At 46.7% G+C, this 22,433-nt stretch overlaps 2 protein-coding genes across 7 annotated transcripts; both read left to right on the top strand.

Annotated features, from left to right (window-relative positions):
- The first annotated feature begins 2,758 nt into the window (after positions 1-2,758).
- On the top strand, positions 2,759-6,845 carry Gimap1 (GTPase, IMAP family member 1). Of its 2 annotated transcripts, XM_032906579.1 has the most exons (4): positions 2,759-2,857; positions 3,347-3,588; positions 4,638-4,728; positions 5,717-6,845. In XM_032906579.1, the coding sequence occupies exons 3-4, from the start codon at positions 4,686-4,688 to the stop codon at positions 6,574-6,576; spliced, it is 903 nt and encodes a 300-aa protein (XP_032762470.1). In that variant the 5' UTR covers positions 2,759-2,857; positions 3,347-3,588; positions 4,638-4,685; the 3' UTR covers positions 6,577-6,845. The 2 variants fall into 2 exon arrangements, with proteins under 2 accessions (XP_032762470.1, XP_032762469.1); XM_032906578.1 differs by lacking the exon at positions 3,347-3,588 and having other exon boundaries at positions 2,770-2,857.
- A 1,564-nt stretch (positions 6,846-8,409) lies between these two features.
- LOC116903846 (GTPase IMAP family member 5) lies at positions 8,410-16,071 on the top strand. 5 transcript variants are annotated; one of them, XM_032906577.1, is made up of 5 exons: positions 8,410-8,970; positions 9,513-9,625; positions 13,016-13,123; positions 13,496-13,544; positions 15,021-16,071. In XM_032906577.1, exons 4-5 carry the CDS (start codon positions 13,502-13,504, stop codon positions 15,902-15,904), a joined length of 927 nt encoding a protein of 308 aa, XP_032762468.1. In that variant the 5' UTR covers positions 8,410-8,970; positions 9,513-9,625; positions 13,016-13,123; positions 13,496-13,501; the 3' UTR covers positions 15,905-16,071. The 5 variants fall into 5 exon arrangements, with proteins under 5 accessions (XP_032762468.1, XP_032762465.1, XP_032762467.1 ...); XM_032906574.1 differs by having other exon boundaries at positions 14,846-16,071; XM_032906576.1 differs by lacking the exon at positions 13,016-13,123.
- Positions 16,072-22,433: the final 6,362 nt, after the last annotated feature.

Here is a 22,433-nt window from a genome sequence, read left to right as displayed (position 1 = left end):
AATCTTGTCTCACAATTGCCTCGAGGAGAGCTTGACTTTGCCCCTTTCTCCTTTGTGAAACTTTGATAGTCCACCACATGCTGTCCCCATCTGTTCATAGGAAACCATTTTACCCCCCACCCAGTGTGAAAGAGGGGACTTCCAGGATTCAAAACAAATTTAGTGAACATGAACTTGAGATGGTATCTTTTCAGAAAGAAGCAAGGAGATGACTCCTCCTCCTGACCACAGGAAAAAGAAACACCTTTGTGAAGTGTACAGCCACCAGACTTCATCTCCAAGAATGATACGGGGAAATGTTGATTGTAAGAAATTTTTGGGTGTTTGTGTCTAGGTTAAATGTCCTTTTAACTCATAATCATCCAAAGAGTCGAAGACTTCCGACGAAGGACGGCAGGGTAGTTACAGTGTAAAAGGACACTGTAAAACTCACCAGGGCCACACTTCTTCACCACAGCTTGGGAGTTTTAAAAATATTAAACCCACTTGTACTTTCTGCTCTGCAGTTTTGCACGTCTTTATCTGTGCTCCTTCCCTCACCAAACATAGTGTGCTGTATCATCTTGCTAAAAGGTATGCCTTAGCCAGGCCTGGTGATCCTGGAATGTAATACCAGTTGCCTGGGGGGGGGGGGGCTGGGGTAGGAAGGTGGCAAATTCAAGGCATGCCTCAGCTACAGAGCAAAATGCAAGGCTAGCTTTGACAACTTAGTGAGACTCTGTCTTAAAATGAGAGGCAAAAGAGTGGGGGACAGATATATAGCTTAGTGCAATAGGACACCATGTGCCAGGCAAAGGGTTCCATCCCCAGGAATGAAGTATAAAATGGAGAAGAAAATAAATAGCATGACTGCCTCTCAGATGGCAGCTACAGGCCACATGAATGCAATATTTTATCATATGAACTTAATGTACAGCTTAGTTTCCCCATCACTCCAACCACACTGCCCAAGTTCATAGCCCTGTGCGCCCTGGGAACATCGCTATCATCACAGAATCTTTGATTAAGCAGAAACACTTTGCAAACAAGGGTTGTGCAAGAAACCACAAACAGTTGTCAATGATTTCTTAATATGTCTGCGGTCTGAAACATTTCCCACAATTGCTTCAATCTACAAGAATAAAATGAATTGTTGTGACTTCAGACGTTCACAGTAAGCCCTGCTCATTCATTTTAGCCAGGGCCTGTTCCTTCTTCCTCACTTTTGTCCTGTATCTGTAGGCTTCTATAGTCGCATGTCCAAAGGGTGAGAAGGACACCAAGAAGATGTTCCTTCAAGGTTGGTGTTGCAAGGGCAAAACTGGAGAGGTTAGGCCAAGAAGAAGCTTTCTTGAAGAGCCTCCCACCCTCTCTAGTGAGGATTGAACCTAGGGTCTCCCATGTGTTATATCCTCAGACCCCTTTTAGTTATTTTGAACAGGACCTTATTAAGTTGTCTAGGCTTAAACTTATGATCCTCCTGTCCCAATCTCCTTAGAGTTGGACATGCCCGTGCTTTTGGGGGACATGTTTAAAACTATGCTGACACATCTCTTCTAATGGCTCAAACAATGAAGCAAGAGAAATTCTATCCACATGCCCAACACGCAGGAGCAGCACAGAGACAGTCTCTTCCTCCAGCTGACCAGGAGTGCAGTCAATTGGCAGTACCCACTGTCTGGCCATCACCCTAGCCCAGAGACTGGCATCTGCTGAAGAGAGAGGTCTCTAGGTTAAATGTTTTTTCCAGGGGAAGTTTACATCCAATAACTGGCTGAGAAATGAAATCCAGTCTCTTCACCTTCTATCTCAAGGTTTATGCACACTGTAGCGTTCCCTGTGGGGTCAACGTTTGTCATGACTGACTCAATCTAACTTGTCTTCACCGATCCTGTGTTCTTCCCTTCCTCTCTCAGGTAAATCCCAAGATGACTCCCTCATAGCTTCTTTTAGCACCTATGTCTCCACCCCAATAGTCCGTGTGTCTTGGAACCCAACCTTTTTACACATGCACACGCACATGCACATGCACACACACAGGCACACATGTACACGAATACATACATAAATATACATACATAGAAACATAGTTTATAATATTAATAGAGTAAAAGAGAAAAATCATGCAGTTGCTACAACTATTAAAAGACATTTTTAAAAATAATTCACACCTCCAAACAAAGCCTTTATTTAGTGAAATAGGAATGAACAAAATATGCATACACTAATTTGAAGATTAATCACTAATAATCAATATCAGTCTTAGTGATATTAGATATTCTATTCTTTTTAAGTTTCTCTTTTTTTGTTTTCCTTGGTACTTTATAGAACCCAGGACCTTGTATATTCTAGGCAAATGTTCTATCAGGGAGTTAAACCCCTAGCCTATGGTGGTTGTTTTGTTTTGAGATGGAATCTTAAGAAGATTGAGTAGCCTAGAATGGCCTTAAATTTGTCATCCTCCAGTCTCAATTGAACACCATTTTATAGTAAGAGAAATCCTTAAAGAGCAAAACAAAAACAATAAAAACAAAACAACAAACAAAACAAATACAAACACATACAACACATACACACACACACACACACACACACACACACACATTTGGACACAGACAGCTTTTAATCACAGAGAAGATCGAGTGTGTGATTCTATAGAGGAATGCAAAGACCACAACTGCATGGAAAATGTTTCTGTCTCTTTAAGCCATCATCATCCGGCCTTGCTCTCAGTTTCCTGATTTCTAAGACCCAGGCGGACTAGTGACTTCCTCTATGCTCAGCCCTAGGCAGAAAGAGACTTCTGCACTCACAAGCGAAGGGAAGGCAGGAGGCTGGGGGCTTTTCTGGGCCACATCAGAGACTTTCAGCAAGAAAGGTGAGCCTGAGGCATTGAGTTTGGGTGGAGAGGAGGTTGGACCAAAATGTCTGTGCCCTCACACACTTGTGCTGTACAAAGCAGTATTCAGGTGCATACCGTGCATGCGGCACAGGCAAGGGAAGGCTCCCAGACACTTAGGATGGCCTGGGTTTCAACCTGACAAGTTTGGAGGAAGTCTTAGGAGTACATACATCCTTGATGAACAAAACTTATCTCTTCCCACACTTCTTTCATGAGGTAAGGGAAAGGTATTCTAGATCTCCTTCCAGGAGCAAAGCACAGCTTAGAAGACAGCCTTCCTCAAAATGCACATCCCGCAAAGGCAGAAGATACTTCTATGTCCCTATAAACCATGCTTTCAAGGCCACTCTGAATGTGCCATGTCAGCCCCTCTTCTGGGGCTCTAGCAGACCTCAGAGGAATGGAATTAGCCCCCACTTGGCAGGTAAACCTTTGCTTCCTGGTTTTGTCCCACTCCAAGTGCAGGAATGCCTCTGTTTCTTCATGTCTACACAGAAGGGTTTAACAAACAGCGACTTTCAAATTCTGGATGTGGATTAAGCTTGTGAGAAACATCCCATTTGTTGTATCAGAACTACTAAGGATGGCTCCAAGAAACGTGATGTTGAAGGGAACACCTAAATATTTCTTCAAGCTTGTAGGCGGGGAACTGGACTATTCTTGGGCTCTCTTGAGCATATAGAATTGCACGTGTTTTAAGTTTCCGGGTAGTAAAAACATTTATCACCTGAGCGCTCAGTGCTTACTTTTCTCTTAGAAACGATTGAAAGGAAACTCGGCCAGCCACTCTGAACTCTGGGACGTCCCGGTGTCCTGCCCTGGATTTCCCATGGAGTCCCTGTACATGATTCCTCATTTCTCTCTGGGACAAGCTTCTGGCCCCTGCGGAAGCCTTGTTCATTCTCTTGGGTCTTATGGCCGTTTCTTCATTTTGATCTGTGTCATTTATGGGCATTTATCTGTTGATTTCTGCCCACAGACCAGTGGCATGGAGTCACATAGTGAGTTCTATTAAAGGCTCGGGGAGATGGGAGGGGCACCAGCCCAACCTGTTTCCAAAGCCCTTCTGTGGGAGACAGGCTACTGAGTTACCATTTCCCTTCTCTGTGCTGTGTCCACACGAGGGAGGGGACATATCACCCACAGTGGACACAAAGTGATGGACCCTAAAGCGGTGGAAAATACAGATAAGCACTCAGACAGGAATGTGGAACCAAAGTTATCACCAGAGAAGGCCAGGGAGGGCTGGAGAGGCTGCATGACTCGGACTCGTTAGCTGAATAAAACGACTGGAGCAGCCGACTGAGGGGACACTGTTTTGGGCTTACGAACTCCTGGGATCAGGCCTACATGACCCGGAAGTGTTTGCCTGTATCAAATAATGTTACAATCAGAGCATGGGTGGAAGAAGGGAAGCACTTAAAGCCAAGGGCTTGGAGACCCGTAAGACAACTTTGCGGAGTGGGTTCTCTCCATCCACCCTTACCGAGGTCGGGAGAGCAAGCTCAGGTTGTCAAGCTAGCACTGCAACCATCTTTCTGGTCCCGCTAGATGTTATTCTTCAAACTCCAGAGGCTATCTCTAAGAAGGAATAGCAGAATTTATTATGGTGGACAAAAGGTGCCTCCCATTTGCCTGTAAACTGAAGCACACGCCTAAATGTTCAGCTCCTTGTAGACAAAGCCTTGCTTTGTGCCTCCAGAGTCCCCTGTTCTTTAGGTTTTGCCTGACTTTGTTGTGTTTTGTTCAATTGCAGGGATGAGCACGTAAATGAGAAAACCAAACTGAGAGCCTCCTCAGAAGCATGGGGGGAAGAAAGATGGTGAGAGATGAGGAAGGCGCCTATGGTAAGAGCCCTTCCCCGCAACTGCACACTGGCTGTGAGTGGGCTCAGAGTAAGAAAGGGGTGGAGCTTCCTCGGGTCTGGAACCTGGGTCCTACATTTGGCTGTCTCTGACCCTGTCCTGCTAGGAGCTCAGAGCTTTGACCAGGCTGTCACTGGGTCCAACCGCATGAAGGGAGGACCCTAAACCTACGCTGGCTTCCACAAAAAATGGCACAGGATGGGGAATCCAGAACTAGAGTGAGTTTCACTCACCAGGTCCCCAGTGTTAAGGAAAGAGGATTAACTGGGTATCAGGATTTGGGGAGTCAGGGAGATGACCCTGTGAGTAAAAGCACACATTGCCAAACCTGATGAACTGTTTTCAACTCCTGAGCCCACATAATGAAGGGAGGGAACTGACTCCTTTAACTTCACAGGGGCATGGTGGCAGGACCTCCAAGGAAATAAAATATTATAGAAAGGGGGCTGCATTCTTTTTAGGGAGCCAGCCAAAGGCAGGAGAGGTGAAAGAGGGAAGAAGGTAAATGCTCTTCTCTCTCTAACAACCTGGAGAGAGCCCTCAGGTAACCTCCACCTTTGAGCTGTGTCCTAGACGGAGCATTTCCTGTGGCTACCCAAGGAGCACTTGGGCTGCAGTCAACCCCATTGAAGGGCTCCTCAGTGCTTGATGGTCCGCATCTCCGGGGGGTGGGGGGCGCATTAGTGTGTCAATTCAGCCTCAAGTTGGCCTTGATAAACCCAGGAGTTAGAAAGGAATATTTTGTGAAACGTCAGCAGGAGCATCTGCAGGTGCTCAGAGAATCCAGATGCAGAAAGGAGAGGTGGGGAGGAGCCTGAACTTAGAGAGCCCAAAGCAGATGGGAGCACTAGACTTCCAAGGGGAGCAGGCAATGTGGGTCCTTCCCCTGTATGCTGAAGGCTTGAATACAAGCAGTATCTCAAAGGAAAGCCTATGTCTCTGACTCAATATCGTCACATCTCAACCTCAGGCTCAGAGGATGACTCCAGGGCCCCGCAGGAGCCCCGCCTGAGGCTCATCTTGGTGGGCAGGACTGGGACCGGTAAGAGTGCCACTGGCAACAGCATCCTGGGCCAGAAGTGCTTCCTGTCCAGGCTGGGGGCGGTGCCTGTCACCAGAAGTTGCACCTTGGCCAGCAGAAGATGGGCCGGTAGGCTGGTGGAGGTAGTGGACACCCCGGACATCTTCAGTTCCGAGACCCCGCGGTCCGACCCCGGGTGTGTGGAGGCAGCCCGCTGCTTCGTGCTGTCCGCTCCCGGGCCGCATGCGCTGCTGCTGGTCACCCAACTGGGTCGCTTCACCACGCAGGACAGCCAGGCGCTGGCCGCAGTGAAAAGGATGTTTGGGAAGCAGGTGATGGCGCGCACTGTCGTGGTGTTCACGCGCAAGGAGGACCTGGCCGGAGACTCCCTGCAGGATTACGTGCGCTGCACGGACAACCGCGCGCTACGAGAGCTGGTGGCGGAATGCGGGGGTCGCGTGTGCGCCCTCAACAACCGTGCCACAGGCAGCGAGAGCAAGGATCAGGTTGAGCAGCTGCTGGACCTGGTCGCGTGTTTGGTGAGGGAGCACCGGGGCACGCACTACTCCAATGAGGTGTACGAGCTGGTGCAGGCCACACGGTGCGCTGACCCCCAGGACCAACTCACCAAGGTGGCGGAGATGGTGGTCGCACGCACGCAGAGGCGCACCGGGTTCCTAGCTGCGCTGTGGAGACGGCAGAAATCCTACAGGCTGGGCTGGAGGGGTGTGATGATCTTTGTGGGTGCGGCCTTCTTGATCTGTCTGCTGTTCTACAGAAAGGTCCCAGGCCTTTGGGAACCAGAGTAACAGATAAAGCTGATCTTAGATGCTATGACTAGGAAGATCTTTAAAAACAAAAACAAAAACAAAAACAAACAAAAAAACAAAAAAACAAAACAAAAAAAACAAAAAACCAAAAAAAAACAAAAAAACTGAATACTTAGAACTCTGCTCAGAGCTTCAGTGATTCACAGTTGGGGAACATGGCATCAACTTTGCTAAGGTTCTGTGGTGCTGAGTCTCAGCTTTAACTACATGCATTCAGAGTTTTAAAAATAAAATTGTCAACTAACAAACGCTTCCTCCAGACATTTCTTCATCTCTGTGGCCATCCTTCCCTTAAATTAGTGAAATACACCCAGTAGCTTGTAAACGGGGACAAAAATCACAGCGCAAAGAAAACACACTCCCCTTTAAAAAAATAATGTTCTTATTTATTCTTTGAGAATTTCATATATTTTTTATCATATTTTCTCACTTTCCTTAAGTCCTCCCAAATCCTCTCCACCTCCCTACTCACGGAACCTCCTCCTCCTCCTCCTCTTCTTCTTTTTCTTCTCCTCCTCCCCCTCCTCCTTCCTCCTCCTTTCCTGTCCTCCTCCTTCCTCCTTCCCCCTCCTCCTCCTCTTCTTCTCTTCCCCTCCCCCTCCCCTTTCTTCTTCCCTCCCCTTCCCTCCCTTCTTCTCCTCCCCCCTTCTCCCTCCTTCTCCTTCTCCTTCTCCTTCTCCTTCTCCTTCTCCTTCTTCTTCTTCTTCTTCTTCTTCTTCTTCTTCTTCTTCTTCTTCTTCTTCTTCTCCTTCTTCTCCCTCTCCCTGCTCCTCCTCCTTCTGTCTTCACTAAACAACAACATGAAGTCCAATATACTCCTGAGCATACTCCGGGGCATGAAGCCTGGCCTGGGATTGCGGTTGATATACCCAGTATCACTTCATTGAAGAAAATTCATCTTCCTTCTCCCATGAGCTATAATTTGTGAATAGCTCCTGGCTGGAGTGGGACTTCATGCCCACAAGCCTTTGCCGGAATTTGCATTGGGCTTGCGTTTGCTCAGGTGTTGTGTACACGGTCACATCCATGTTCATGTGTGCACTTGCCCTGTTGTGTCTGGAAAACAGTTTCCTTGAAATCATCTGCCACCTTTGGCTTTTACAGTCCTTCTATCCTCTTTTCCACAGAGATGACATAAGCCAGGGATTTCCTACCAGCGTTCAAACCAAAGCATGGGATCTGGAAATTGGCTTCATTAATTAACATTAATAATGAGAGAAGAGTCACTGCCTACCTTCAAAAAACACTTGCCGGGACTTTGGGGGGAGGTTAATTTGTTCCTCTGTAAAAAGATATTAAAGGTTCCTTTTAAAAATAATTATTTCAAGATGGACTTGACGACACATGTCTGCTAGGAGGCACAGGCAGGAGGTCAGGTGTTCCTCTCCCAGGGCTCTTGGTTCAGTTCTTAATACTGGGTGGCAATAGTCTTGGTCTTGGTGGGGTGATGTGAACTCTGGCCTCTGGCAAGTTTCTGAGTGATTCTGAGCTTTTCTGAAGAGTTCAGAGGTAAAGGGTGAGTAAAAATCAAATCAAAACAAAACAAAGCCTCTTCAATGGGAGCAGAACTATCCCTCAGAATTCTCTTTTCCTTTCTTCCTTAAAAATCTAAATAATAATACATAATAAAACCCCAAACCCTTAGAACCATTTGTTCTTCCTCTTTGCCTTTTCTCTGAGATGTGTATCTTAAAAAAACCTTTTTCTTGAGTGGAGGGGTGGGAGGATCTTGTGTTCTGAGCACTCTCTCTTTGAAATGCACACATCAAAGAAGGTCAGACCCTACCTAGCTCCCTGGGAATGTGGGGGTCTAGCTTAGGTTGAAGCCTGAGTGCAGGGCTTTCCCTGTTGCAGACCTTCCTCTTACCCTAAGGAAATAAAAATCTACTAGCAACTAGCAGACACAGTTGGTCACTACAGACCTTAGGATAAAAGACAGTGACACTAATAAAGGGTGCTGCCACTTGAGGAAGAGGCTTTTTATGAGACTGACTCACACAGTGGCCTAGGCTGGCTTCTATCTAACTCAAAGCAATCCTCCTGCTTCAGCCCCCTGACAAACTGGGATAAGAATAATCCACCAGCTTGAGTTATGTCTTCTCTTGAAAATACATGCAGAGGGCTGTATCTACCTGGCTTTAAACCGACTCTCCATCTTCCCTCCCTACATCTCTCCTTCTTCTTCTCCTTTCCCCAACGTCCTGTGCCGTCTCTTAGTGCCACCTCCCTTGACCCTGTGAAACCCTAGTGTTCACAACTGAGAGCCAAGTATACTTCCCTGACAACAGAAAGCATCATGGGGGAATTCTGAGAATCGCCCCGCATAAGCCAGCAGTGCTTTATGTTCAAGGCTTAAATTTAGCAAGTACAAAGGTAAATACTTCATCCTGCTTGCAGCCCATCTGGATATTCCATAGGCGAGAAACTCCACAATGGCCATCCATGGCTCTGTCAAATAGTAAAGAAGGGGTAACCAGCACGGGGTAACAGCTTAGCTGTCCTTTGAGAGGGGGCAGTCTATGTTCTCTGGGACCAGAGATGATTTTCTGTCCCAGATGTGTCCGAGAGATGCTTTTCTGATATGGGACCCAGGGGCTTGGGAGTACAGATGCTCACCTTGGGTGCTGATGTAGAACCTTGGGCTCAGCACTTTCTAGCCACAAGAGGGCTTTCTTGAAAAGGGGACTGTCTTCCATTTCTCAGCGTCAGGCTCCCCCAGAACTATGCACTCAACACCTCCCTGAAGGGGAAATGAGTAGGGCAGGGAGGCTTTCCACAGGAAGTGGTCATTTACTAAGGCAGTTCTGCTGTGTTCTGGCGGATGTTCATGGCCTCTCCACCTACCCGAAGGGAAACAGTCTGCAGGGCAGTGTGTGTTCTGTCACCATGGTTTTTTTTCCTGCCTTCGGACTCAGGGTTTACAGCTCTGCGAGTAGCTGCTCCGTGACAGCATCGCTCTGCAGTCACGGGCCCACCGCCTGCCTGTAAGGAACCCCATCTGGGAGACGGGAAGCCGCGGTGCACTCAGGTGAGCTTGATTTGTTGGGTTTCCTGGACAATGAAAGAGCAGGAATTGAAAGAGAGGGAATTGAATGTTGGCGACAGCATATGGTGGGACAGAGCCCTGAAATTTGCATGCCACCATCCCTAGACCCCAGGCTTCCCTTCTGATCACCTGTGCCTTTCTGAAACCCCTAGGAAACAAAGGTGAACAAATGCTCTTTCCCCTTTGACGAAGGAATAACTGAAGTCCCAGTGTCCACAGACTTCCCCAAGCTCCCCCAGCAGGTGGAGCACATTTCTTCTTTTTACCCCAGACTCCCCTACCAAGACCAGACAGACCACACCTGAAGAGGGCAGGATGGTTCTTAAGGCTCTTAGAGGCCAGAGTAAAATCTCCATGTTCCCTCTAGCCCTTCTCTAGGAGACTGGTCAGTGAATTCTATCTTAGGATCTTGTTCTGAAAACCACCTGATTATTCACGGCTGGGTATCCCACACCTTCCCTTCACACACCCCAAGAAACTGTGGTATGTCAACAGCCTTGTGTTTAATACACTTGAACATACTCCTTGTCGACCGAACTTTACAGGAGAGGGTACTGTTTCCTGGACTCTTGGCCACTAACCTGGACATAAAGGAACAAGGGAGGGGCGGATGGGTGGAGCAGATGCCAGTGAAAATGTTGGTTTTGTTTTTAGTTGTGTGAGGGAGTGCACTGGTGCCCCCAGACACTTGTGGAGATCAGAGGACAGCTTTCTGAAGTCATTTCTACCTATCTGCTTGGTGGGCATGGCTTCTTTCTTGTTTCTGCCACTCCCGGGGGCAAGCTGGGCTGGCAGCCTCTGGCTGATTCTCCTGCCTCCAGTGCTGCCTCGCTGTGTACAACGCTGGGATTGCAGAAGCAGGCCAGCATATCCAGCCTTTCGTGTGGGGTCTGGACCTCAGAGTCAAATCTTCAAGCTTGTGCATCAGGTGTTCTGGCCTGAGAGTCACTGTTGCCAGCCTGGTACTTAACAAGGAAGACAAGGAAGGCTATCTCTCTCAGCTTCCTGACTGAGCTGTGTTCTCACTGCTTGGTCCTGATAAGTTGGCTTGGCTGTTTTCAGACAAGGATGAGCATTTGGGTAGTGCTTCTGCCTCGTTCTTAATAATACCTCCCTGCTGTCCCTTGTCAACTCTGCTGCCCGAGCATGGCCTGTCAACCCCCCTTCCCCCCATAGCCTCTGCACTCACACTAGGAAAAGTTAGCAGAACTGTCCCTTTGTAGAAGAAATCCACCTCCATTCTCGGTCTCCCCACAGTTGTGTGCACTGCAGGCCAACAGCCACATCCCTTCCTACCCATCACAGACCCCTCCCCCTTTCCTCTTTTTGTAAGATGTTGACTGACTTCTCCTGTTTGATTTGTGTCTCTCTCTCATGCCCCTGCCTCACCTCTGGGCATTCATATCTGCCAAATAATTTGTCCCTCAGTGAAACGTTTGTCCCCTGTAGTCTGTCTGATTTCTCAGAAACTGATTCAGAAACGTCCCTGCTAATATTGCTGAGTTTGGTTATGACAGCCACACTGCACACATGCAATTGACACTGAGATCCAAGTCAGATTCAAATTGAAATCCTTCAGAACAGAACAGATACCTCCCATGTCATCTTATCTCTGAGTAATTCTTTTTCTGTTGGGTACTTTTGTTTTGTAAAAACATGAACCTAGACACGGAAGTACAGTACTCAGTGCTGGTTTGGGAGAAAATTCCAGCAATCAGTACCCACTTGTGTCCAAAGTATGGGATCAGCAGTGTCATAGTGGGGTTCCAGGAAGCGAGGATTGTAGATTTATTATGGATGATCTCCCTCAACTCCCCATTGACTATTAAATCCAAAAGAAAGCACAGATGAAAGAAGCCACTTGGGTAGATTTAGCTATAAGGCAAATACGTGGCTCTGGGGAGCTCATGAACTTTAATAGGCATTCCAGGGGTCTGTCAATAACAGCACAGAGAATGCAGGGGAAAGAGGTCATGCAAGAAGCTTGGAAGTGATGTCTGCACTGCTGGCGGTCATGGTGGGCAGAGTCAGTTCATCTCCACTGACACTGCACCCTTCACCTTCAGATCTCAGAGAATCAGTAGGAACGATACACTATGATTCGAAGAATTTTAATAAAAATCTGGGTCTAGCTTACAGTCGTCAGAACGATGTGTGAGAAGTAGCTTCGAGGGAGCTGTTCTTCTGTGGGAGCCATGAAAGGAGGGGGAGAAGAGTCAGGGGAAGGGAAGAGAAGGGAAGGAGAGAAGGGTATGAGGAGGCAGACAGGCAGGGAAGGAGAGAGGAGGAGAAGGGGATAGAGGAAGAGGGAGATGCCTTAAGATATTCTGGCAATGTGAAAATAGTCAATAGTTTTCTAGGAAGAGGTCCAAAAGAGCCTTTTTTCCCCAAAATAAAATTGCAAAAGAGAAAATAACAGAAGCATCCTATGTAGCACACATGCTATGAAGTATTGTAAATTCAACAACCAGTCCTATGTCCCTGAGGGTGATTCAAACAGAGCGTGCAATCAGGGAACAACTGTGGAGATCTGAGGATTTTCCTGAGATACTGGGGTGAGCGAGAGCTGACTCACCCGGCACAGGGTAGCCCTAGTCATATTCATTTAAGAGAAAACCTGCGCTCCAGGTGACCTGTTCAGCAGTCGTGCTGAACTACCGATGAGGACGATTTTACAGCGTTCTTCGTTGTGAAAAGCAACAATTTCAGAGCAGTTTAGATGTCTGTTAATAAAAATAGTGAGTAACGTGTTGCAAAAATGACACTTATGTAAAGGTTTAGCATGAAATTGTCTAAGCATGTATATACATACATAAAATACAACATACAAAAGCACCAAAATACTGATTGCTGTGAAGGCTAGAATGAGTTAGACAGAAGATTGGGGAGAACACCAAAAACCATGAAGCACATCTGTGACAGTTTAATTTTTAAATTAGGTTGTGCAACTATACCGGAACAGCAAATCACTTATGTTCATTGCAAATGGTGGCTGTTTGTTTTTATTCTGTGTTTTCTTTCATGTACCTTTTCCCAAGTACAAATATGCTTTAAAACTAAAATGTTTAAAAACTAGCTAACATGAGCTGGGAGTTGACCGAGGAGCAGTTAGTGTCACAGGCTAGCCCTTCCTGTTGCATGCTTCCATTTTACCACACCAAAACCAGTGAAACAACATTACAGCCCTTTTCACAGAATGTGTATGCCATGCTCAATCTAGTTTCTGGCACAATGTGCTAAGATAGAAGATTGTAGTTTTTGGTAAACCAGGACCTCAGAACCAGGCAGGGAAGATGCTTTGTCTGACCTCCTGACCTCCTTCCTCTTGGTCAGTCCTTGGAGAAATTGTCATACTCCATTCATTCCTCCCAGGGAAAGTATGCTGGATTGCTTCTTTGTCTCTGGAACATTTCTGGACATGCATGGCACTTCAAACAAATCAATGTTATTCACAGCAGGGCAACTGTGTTCTCTACTCTGGCAAGTTCATCTAAGATGGTCCAGTTTTTATTGTTGTTTGTTAGTTTTTTGCTTGGTTTGTTCTGGTCTAGTTCTTGCTCATAGAGGAATGCTTCCCACATTCTGTACTTTCAGCTTGAGGAGGTCATCAGTTCCTCAGTAATGAACATGTTTTCCTCCTAGTAAGGAAAAACAATACAATAGCTCATTGTTCTGGGATGACCCCACCCCACTCCAGCAGTTATTTATAGATGTTTGAAAGTAACACCTAGGTGGGAGAGTTAGCAATGGAACTGGCCACCCAAGAATAGTTACCCTTAGTCACCCCAGTCAAGGTGCCTTACCAGTGCTCACAGGGACCCAACTTTAATTCCTTTCTCATTTTTGTTCCAGAAGAGAATGGAAGGCCTTCAGAAGAGCACATATGGAACTATAGTTGAAGGTAAGAAAACACCAAGGTCCTAAAGAGCTTGAGAATTAGAGGGAGTAACTGTTTCTTGTCCCACTCCAAAACAGGTGCAGATGCTCAGTTAAGATGTAGGGCAGGGGAGGTGACAGGTGTTTGTCCTCCAGTTCTATTGTGTCCAAGTCATTGTTTTTTTCATGTACATAGATAATACACATGCACACACATATACATACATACATACAAATACGCATGTAACACATATATATGTACAGACAGACACACATTCACACAGACATACATGCTTACAAATACACATGTATATACATGCATATGCACACGTATGTGCATGTACACATACACACTCCACTGTAACACTGTGGAAACGTTTCTTTGACACTCATTCAGAGTTAGACAGGCCTGGAACTAAATTTTGAGACTTTCTCTTCCTTCATCTCCTCTCAACTGCAAAAATTTTGAAAAAATCCTTTAAAATTATTTCTTACAAAACACCTCCAAAAGTCTAAAGGAAATGAAAAACAAAACAAGCCAAAAAACAAATCAAACCCACAGAGTAAAAGACATAAAGGAAGCATTTTTGCTTTCTGTAACACCGAGACTTGAACCGAGGGCCTCATGCTTGCTGGGTGGGCATTCTACCACTGAGCTACACCCCAGCTTTCTACCCAAACGAGCGATCTTTTAGTCTATAATGTACTTAAAATTTGTTTGGACTCACAGGACAGCCCCAGATCCTTATCCCTTCAATGCTGGCGAAGGGGTCCCTAGTCCTCCGCCCCACCCCACCCCCACACTCCTGTTCCCTGGGTCCCACCTGACCAATCAGAAGATCTCTCTGGCATGTCCTCTTTGTCTGCGTCTCAGTGTTTCTAACCATCTTCTCTTCCTCCCTTCTCCAGCTCCCACTGTAGTGTCAGTTCCCAGACTTCCACCTGACATTAACTGTCACCATCTCTCATCTCAAATTCAGCTGCCGTTTTGCTTCCTAGCCTATCCAGACAGCTCTGAATGTGAGTCACTGGCGCTCTTCCACAGGCTGAGCACATTTAGATCATCTGTCTGGAGAACTGTGGGCAAGGAGGTGACTGTTCTGTCGGTCATGACTTCTCATCCTTCTGTTGGTTGTGACTTCTCATCCGTCTCTGCCTCCTTCCGAACTCTTACTGATTTCATGACCAGTTTTCTGGGGATCTGCCCTGAGCATCTAACGGGGAAGAACACAGGACGTTTTCTTCAGAAATGATCTGTTTATCTTGGTTCAGATGGCACAGAGCCTTCCTGCGACACTTCTACTCCTTGTCTGTGACTCCCAACAGGGACTCTGTGAAAGTCAAAAGTCACCTAAATTTATAGCCAAACAGTTAGGAGCATGGAGTTATGCCTGTTTTTCTGGGATGGAGGACCATGGCTTTGAGGAACTATCCACAAGGACCCATGACCTCAACGTCAGAAGACTCACTAAGGGAAACATAAACTTTCTCTTGTCTACAGGACAAGAAACCTACAGTGTAGAAGACTCTGGCCGCCTGAGGATCCTCCTGGTGGGTAAATCTGGCTGCGGAAAAAGTGCCACAGGGAACAGCATTCTCCGCAGACCAGCGTTCGAGTCCAGGCTCAGAGGCCAGTCTGTGACCAGGACCAGCCAGGCAGAGATGGGCACATGGGAGGGAAGGAGCTTCCTAGTGGTGGACACACCCCCCATCTTTGAGTCAAAGATCCAGAACCAAGACATGGACAAGGACATTGGGAACTGCTACCTGATGTGTGCCCCAGGACCCCATGTGTTGTTGCTGGTGACCCAACTGGGACGCTTCACAGTCGAAGATGCCATGGCTGTGAGGATGGTGAAGCAGATCTTTGGGGTAGGGGTCATGAGGTACATGATTGTCCTCTTCACCCACAAGGAAGACCTGGCAGATGAGTCCTTGGAAGAGTTTGTGACCCACACAGGCAACCTCAACCTGCACAGACTGGTTCAGGAGTGTGGGAGGAGGTACTGTGCCTTTAATAACAAGGCTTCTGGGGAGGAGCAGCAGGGGCAGCTGGCAGAGCTCATGGCCCTGGTGAGAAGACTGGAACAGGAGCGTGAGGGCTCCTTCCACAGCAATGACCTCTTCGTTTATACTCAGGTGTTCCTTAGAGGTGGCTACAGTGAACACCAGGAGCCATACAAGTTCTACCTGACCAAGGTGAGGCAGGAGGTAGAGAAGCAGAAGAGGGAGCTGGAGGAACAGGAGGGGAGCTGGATGGTTAAAATGCTTTGCAGAGTCACGTCCTGCTTGGACTGGCACATTGCAGTGTCTGTTCTTCTTATTGTTCTTGGTCTGACCCTTCTCATCACTTTAATTAACATGTACATTGGCAGGTGGAAATGAGCCTCTTTGGGTGAATCCTGCCATTATCCCTGTCCACCAAAGTTCCCCATCTCCATGTTAGGGAAGCTCAGTCTTCAATTAATTTCACTATCATTCACTGCTCCTGTGGATGAGACATGTTAGAACGCTTCTAAATACCGTTAAGTAAATAAAATATGAAAGAAGAATGTGTTTCTCTCTTTGTTGAAGTTGTCAGGATAGATGATGGAGCAAGAAGCTACCATCATAAAGGTCTGGGGGCTTGCACAAAGGAGGACTCAGGGACTGTGCGGCAGTGGGTGTGTCTCACCTAGAGCCCCACTTCCTACAGATGTGATATTAAGAGGAGAAATGCAGAGCTTAGAGCAGAGTTATAATTTAGTCATAAGTTCACCCTGACCTCACGGTACCTATAAAGTCAGAACTCCATCATCATTCCACCCCTGAGAAAGATAAAGATGGTGTGCAGGAGGCAGAGGACTCTGAAGGTACAGAAGAGACTGAGGTCAGAGGCTGGGACGTGAGTGGGGACTGAGTGAAGAGGCTACAGGATCAGGGTGGGTCTTACACCAGAAAAAGCCGGGTCAGCAGTCAAGAAACACAGGAGCCTATGTCTATGATCAGAGATACAAAGGGCTTGGAAGACTGTGTAGGAGGTATAGGCCCTCTGCAGCACAGGCGGGCACAAGCCACTATGGTCAAGAGGCCATGCATTGACAAACCGGATGAGCAACAAATTTTGAGTTACATGTAATTTTCATGTATGAAGCTAGAACATTGTTCTCCTGAGTCAGGCGTTTAAAAAAAAAAAGGTGAAGATGGGTTGGAGAACGAGTGCAGGAATTTAGATTATATAGATTATTATAAATTATTATTTATTATATTAGATCTCATGCACGCTTCTGGTCTCCACAGGCACTGCACTCACATGTGCACAACCCCATACAGACACAGATATAGATAGATAGATAGATAGATAGATAGATAGATAGATAGATAGATATAGATATAGATATAATTATTTTTTAAATGTGAAAATCAGGTTGGAAAAATGGCTCAGAGGTTAAAGTACCAAACTAGTGTCCACATACAATCCAAGCTCAGTAGCGTATATCTCTAACTCTAGAACTAGACAGAAAGGGAGACAGGTGAATCGCAGGGGCTCTCTGACCAGTCAGTCTAGTGGAAAATGTGAGCTTTCCAGGGTTGGTAAGAGAAATATTGTGAAATAAAGTTATCCAAGAAAGTGAAAGAATTTTACGTGGAAATTGTGAAACAGAGAAAGAAATGGAAGAAAACAGCAGAAGATGAAAGGGTTGATCATGGTCAAGAATCAATATTGTGAAAATAGCAATATCATTGAAACAAGCCTACAAATTCAATAAGATATTTGTCGAAATGTCAGTGTTATTCTTCAAAGAAATTAAAAAAAATAAACAGAAAAGAAACCCTAACATTCCTTTGGAAGCTCCTGGGAACAGCTTGAGGACCCAGAGCACAAGAGTTCCCAGAGAGTTAGAAGAGTAATCTTGAGCAAAAGAACAATGCTGGGGGTATCACTAACCTGATATTACAGAGACATTGTAATGACATCGACAACAATATCAGGAACACAGATAAATAGAATAGAGGCCCAGACACTAATCCATGCACGTGAAGCCATGAGACTTTTGACAAAGATGCAAAAAAATATATATTAGAAAAAAGACAACATGAGCAGGTCCTTTGCTAGGTCTCTGAGAGCAGGCCAGCTGAATCATTGTACAACTAACAGTCGCCTGTACGCTAACAATATAGACAAATAAAATCATACATCTATTCATATGTATATATGAATGGTATGGAAAGAGAAGTGAAATTGTCCAGGGGAATAAAAGGACTAACGAGAGGAGAAAGATTGGTAGGGAATGTAGGGGATACGGGAAAGTACAGGGTAGACTTACATAAAAATATTCTCTCCGACCCCAGTGCTATATACAATAAATTTACAGAAACTTTAGATGTCATTTTTAAAAACTGACTGAAATAAAGGCGATATGAAGACTTCTTTATTACTTCAAATGCTTTAAAATGTGTGTAAAGAGACTTCGTTAACAACCAGGCACATCCCTAGACAGCCAAAAGGGACAAGTATGTTCACAGCCAGCTCCTGGGACCCAGGACAAGACTTGTCATTAGCATGAGCCACGCCCCCTAAAAAAGCCAGGTATTCCCTTCCTCCATCTCGTTCTATCCCCCAGAGGCAGCCTCTGTGCCCCTTTCCCCTGATAAACCTCTCACATGAGACCTGTTGCACGGTACGGTGTGGTTTTGTCAGAATTGCTACCTACTTCCATCAGACTTGAACTTCAAATCACTGATTCAGTGGGAAAGTTTGACAATACAGAAACTGGGTGAGCTCTAGAGCTGGGTGGTGGGGAGCTCAGTTCCCTCCATCTCACTGAACAAGACTCAGAGCAAGAGGAGAGACTGTCTCTATCAGTGGGTCTTCTCGGTAGGCGGAAACCTGTAGCTCCTCCCCCGGGGACTCTTATTGACTTCTCATTGGTTGGCATAGGCCTGCAGGCTCTTTTCCAGACCCATCGTTCAAAAAGAGAATAGGGAAGCATTTATACCAGACACCCTAAGAGCTAAGGAGAAAGGCCTGGAATTCTAAAGGGAAGACAGAAGAGGCCCAGAACAGCAGTGTCCACAGACCAGTATTGCACGGTTTTTTGGGATCCCGGTAAAGATTTAATAATAAAGACACACAGACATCTGTATAGTTTAAAGCTGTTGGCTTTTTGCTGAGGCAGTCTCTCGCTAGCCTCTAATTTAACCTGGCTTCTCTGACTGAAGCTCTCGCGGCTCTCATTGCTTACCTCCCTATCTAGCCTTCTCCCTTCTGCCTTTCCTTTGCTTCGGTCTGCCACTCTCTGCTTCCGCTCCAGCTCCAGGGCAGGCTGCCATCTCTTTATTATGCAAAACAAACAAACCCCCCAAATCCGACCACACTCCTTACTCAACCAGTTTAAGTAAGGCTTGGGGGGGGCTTCGTGGGGAGATCACCCTCCTCAGCACTGCTTGACTTTCTTTGAGGGACGGGAAGTAACAAACATTTACACATCCTGCTAGCCTGTTGCTGGCTCAGCTAACCATTGAGAACAGGAGGACACACTTTTTCTTTTTTTTTCTTTTTTTTTCGGAGCTGGGGACCGAACCCAGGGCCTTGCGCTTGCTAGGCAAGTGCTCTACCACTGAGCTAAATCCCCAACCCCGGACAAATTTTTCATAGGCAGAAAACACAATATTTGTGGGTCATCCCAACACAGGGGAGTGGTTTCCCGGGGTGGCACTTACAGCAATGAATGCTTTAGAAAGTTGCTTTAGAAACCGTCTCTAAAATGCTGAGCACCAAACATTGTAAAATATGAGCAAAGAAATAATAAAGAGGATTGATAAGGACAACACCAAACGCGCACAAAAATCCGAGTGCAAAGCCACCCACTTTTTCCCTCTGGGGAACACCTTGAGGACCCAGCTGCCCCCCCCCAGCTCCCTCTTCTGCTTTTCCACCCTCTTCTGGCCTCACCTTGGCCAGGTAGAACCTGTTAGGTTTTAAATCTCGGCTAGTGCCTGGACAGCACACACCCACCCGGTTCCAAGTGGAGAGGGTTAATGAGAAAAGAGTAGAAGAGCGGAAAGGTGGCTGGTCATGGGCACATGGAGTGGGGGGTTGGGGAAGGGGGAAAGAGCTGTGAAGAACAAAGAGCAAGAGGAGGTAAGAGGTGGAGGAGGGGCAAGCAGCCTCTTATATAGTCAGGCACAGCTGGCTGTTGCTAGGCAACTGTGGGGCGGAGCATACCTCGCTGCTGTCAGGTAGCTGTGGCGGTGGAGCTTAGAATACCAACATTCCCCCGTTTTGGTTTAATTAAAAAAGAAAAATTAGAAGTGATGGTGAAGCAGGAATAGGGTTGTCGTGATCTCTGACTACTTCCTGCTTGCTTTGGGGGGACGTGTCTCTAGGGAACCTAGAAAAATGGGTATAGGGATGTTCATCCAGTCTCAGAGTTGGCTGTCTCCCTGTTGTCCGGGGTCTATGGAACCGTCCGAGGATAGGTCAGAAGGTCCAGTAGAAGTGTCTGTGTCTGTGAGAGGAGATTGGAACATCTGGAGGTCGCTTCTCTAGAGCTGTCCTGGATGTAGTAAGCGCCTGGACTTGACAAGATGCTGGAACACACACACACACACACACACACACACACACACACACACATACATACACACACACACGCACTCACGCATATATATATGTCTATATTATAGGCAGAGAATAAGATGAAGCGCATTTGGGAGAAAAGAAAATTTTTTCCTTAGATGTACATACCAACACCTCTCCCACCTCGGCACCTTCAAGAGAAAAATGAAATTCTCCCCATGATCCATGGCGGTGGTTCTGCTGTGCCCAGAGCCGGGCTGAGTGCAGACCACAGGACTTTCTGCCTAACCTGGGAAAGTTCCCAACAAACCAGGAGCAGCTGTTCACCCAGGAGTCTGTTGTGGAACCTGTTTGGGCGTGGTGGGCTGCTGCCTGTAAGCAGAAAGCGTCTAACTTCTAAGGCTGTATAGTCAGTGTGCTGTGCTCCTGGAAGCACCATAGCTTCCCTGTTCCCAGCTCAGTCCTGGATTGGAAACACCTTAAGGGTGTCTCTCTTTCAGGGTCTTCCTTTCCTTCTCCCCTGTTCTTCACAAGCCTTTCTGATCCTTGTCCTACCCTATTCTACCTACATCTTGTACGGTAAGGGGAAATGACTTTCCAGCTTCGTTACTGTGAAGAACCTGTACAAACCTTCCTAAGGTAACGCAGGCCCCGGCCTGCCAAAGCTCTTGAGTGTTTCCTTGTACCATGTTCCAGGAGTAAGGTCTTGTATTAGTCAAGGTTCTCTAGAGGAGCAGAACTTAATAGTACACATGTGTGCGTGCACGCACGCATGCACGCACGGGCGCGTGCGTATACACACACACACACACACACATGCACACACACACACACACAAGATAGAAAAGGAATTTATTAGAATGGCTTACTGTCTCTGGTCTAGCCAGTCCAACTATGCCTGTCTACCAATGGGAGGTCCAAGAATCCTGTAGTTGTTCAGTCCACGAGTTTGGACTCAGCAGGTCTGTATTATACACTGGGGTCCTGAAGGAATATGCTCTAATGCCAGTGAAGGAACGGACTTGCCAGTGAGAATGAGGGTAAAGAGACAGAGCAAGCTTCCGTCTCCCGTGCCCTTTGTGTAGGCAGCCAGCAGAAGGCGTGGCCCAGGTTAAAGGTGAATCTTCCCATCTCAAGGATCCAGATTAGAAATGGGTCTTCTCCCTTCAAAGCATTTAATTAAGAAAAACAAACAAACAAAAACCCTGGTAGGTATGCCTACCAATTTGGGCGTTACTTAATTCCATGTGTAGTCAATTCTATATGTGAGCAAAAGGAAACCAAAATAGCCAACACGGGCCTCCAAATGAATGTCTAATTACAGAAGTGCAGGGTCTTTGGTATGTCACTCAAAAACACTTCTCCTCCACATGTGAAACTGTCCAGAGACCAACTTGACAAGAAACATAAATTAGTAAACTTCAAGCTCTTTAATTTCAACACTGGATGCCAGGACCCAGTGTTTAGCCAAATAACTTTCAGCCTCCCGACGCTTACAGGGCTCAGACGTTCTGTCCCTCGTGGTTGTGTGAACCAGTTTCTAAAACAAAACTCTGAAGATGTTACTATTTCCTTTGTCCTGGAGAGCTGGCGACCATCAAAGCCAAAGCTCATCTGACGCAGAGAAGATGCAGCAAACCAAGTTTGACCCCAGCTTTGCTTTGCTCTTTTGTCAGTGAGCAAGAAGGGGTGGGGGAGGGGAGAGTCGAAAAAAATGTCTGGGGATTAAATGGGGGGGGTCTAGTATTTTGTAGTTGTCAGCTTTGCAATGTTCCTCGTTTTAACTCAAGCTATGGTTGCTGCGGCTGTCTCTGGGTCACCTCGGTTAGCAGATTCCAGCAGGGCAAGGTGGAGGTGCCCCTGAGGATTGATGGGTAGTACAAGGCCCAGGTAAGAGGCTGGGGAGGCCAGTGCCTTAAAAGGCGGAAGGAAGCATGCGTAACCCGGAAGGAAGCATGCGTAACCAATTAACCAATTACAGGAAGGACTGGAGGGGGCTGGCGTTGACTCCTAAGCTCAGATCAGGGCAGCATGGAGGCCCTGAGCTGCTTTACACTTCCGTGAGGAGACTGACTTTCAGGGTTGGATGAAAGCAGGCTGAAGAACATCGTGGATGAAAGGGCGGTGGTAACATTGCCACTGCTTCCTGTACAGCTTCCTGGGCTGTGTACCCCAACTTAGGCTGCTGGGATGGGTCTGTTACCCCGAGGTGCTTACCAACACCAACAGTCTCTCAGGCAGGAACACTCGTAACGATGCAGTAACTGGTGGCAGGTTGTTCCTCCAAATTGAGATCCTTAAACTGCTGTTTCCGAATCCAGCCTGAGGAGAAAGAGGAGCAAAAGCAAGAGC

This window comes from Rattus rattus, chromosome 6 (genome assembly GCF_011064425.1).
Source record: "Rattus rattus isolate New Zealand chromosome 6, Rrattus_CSIRO_v1, whole genome shotgun sequence".
Classification (NCBI taxonomy): Eukaryota; Metazoa; Chordata; class Mammalia; order Rodentia; family Muridae; genus Rattus; species Rattus rattus.
The sequence above is the reverse complement of the archived record's forward strand: the minus strand, read 5'-3'. Positions and strand labels throughout refer to the sequence as shown.

What these genes read in the sequence shown, in the direction of transcription:
- Gimap1 (XM_032906579.1), top strand. Translation starts at nt 4,686, where the DNA reads ATGGGGGGAAGAAAGATGGTGAGAGATGAGGAAGGCGCCTATG. An exon ending in AGATGAGGAAGGCGCCTATG is followed by an intron (nt 4,729 to 5,716) that starts GTAAGAGCCCTT and finishes TCTCAACCTCAG; the next exon opens with GCTCAGAGGATGACTCCAGG.
- LOC116903846 (XM_032906574.1), top strand. Translation starts at nt 14,924, where the DNA reads ATGGAGGACCATGGCTTTGAGGAACTATCCACAAGGACCCATGACCTC.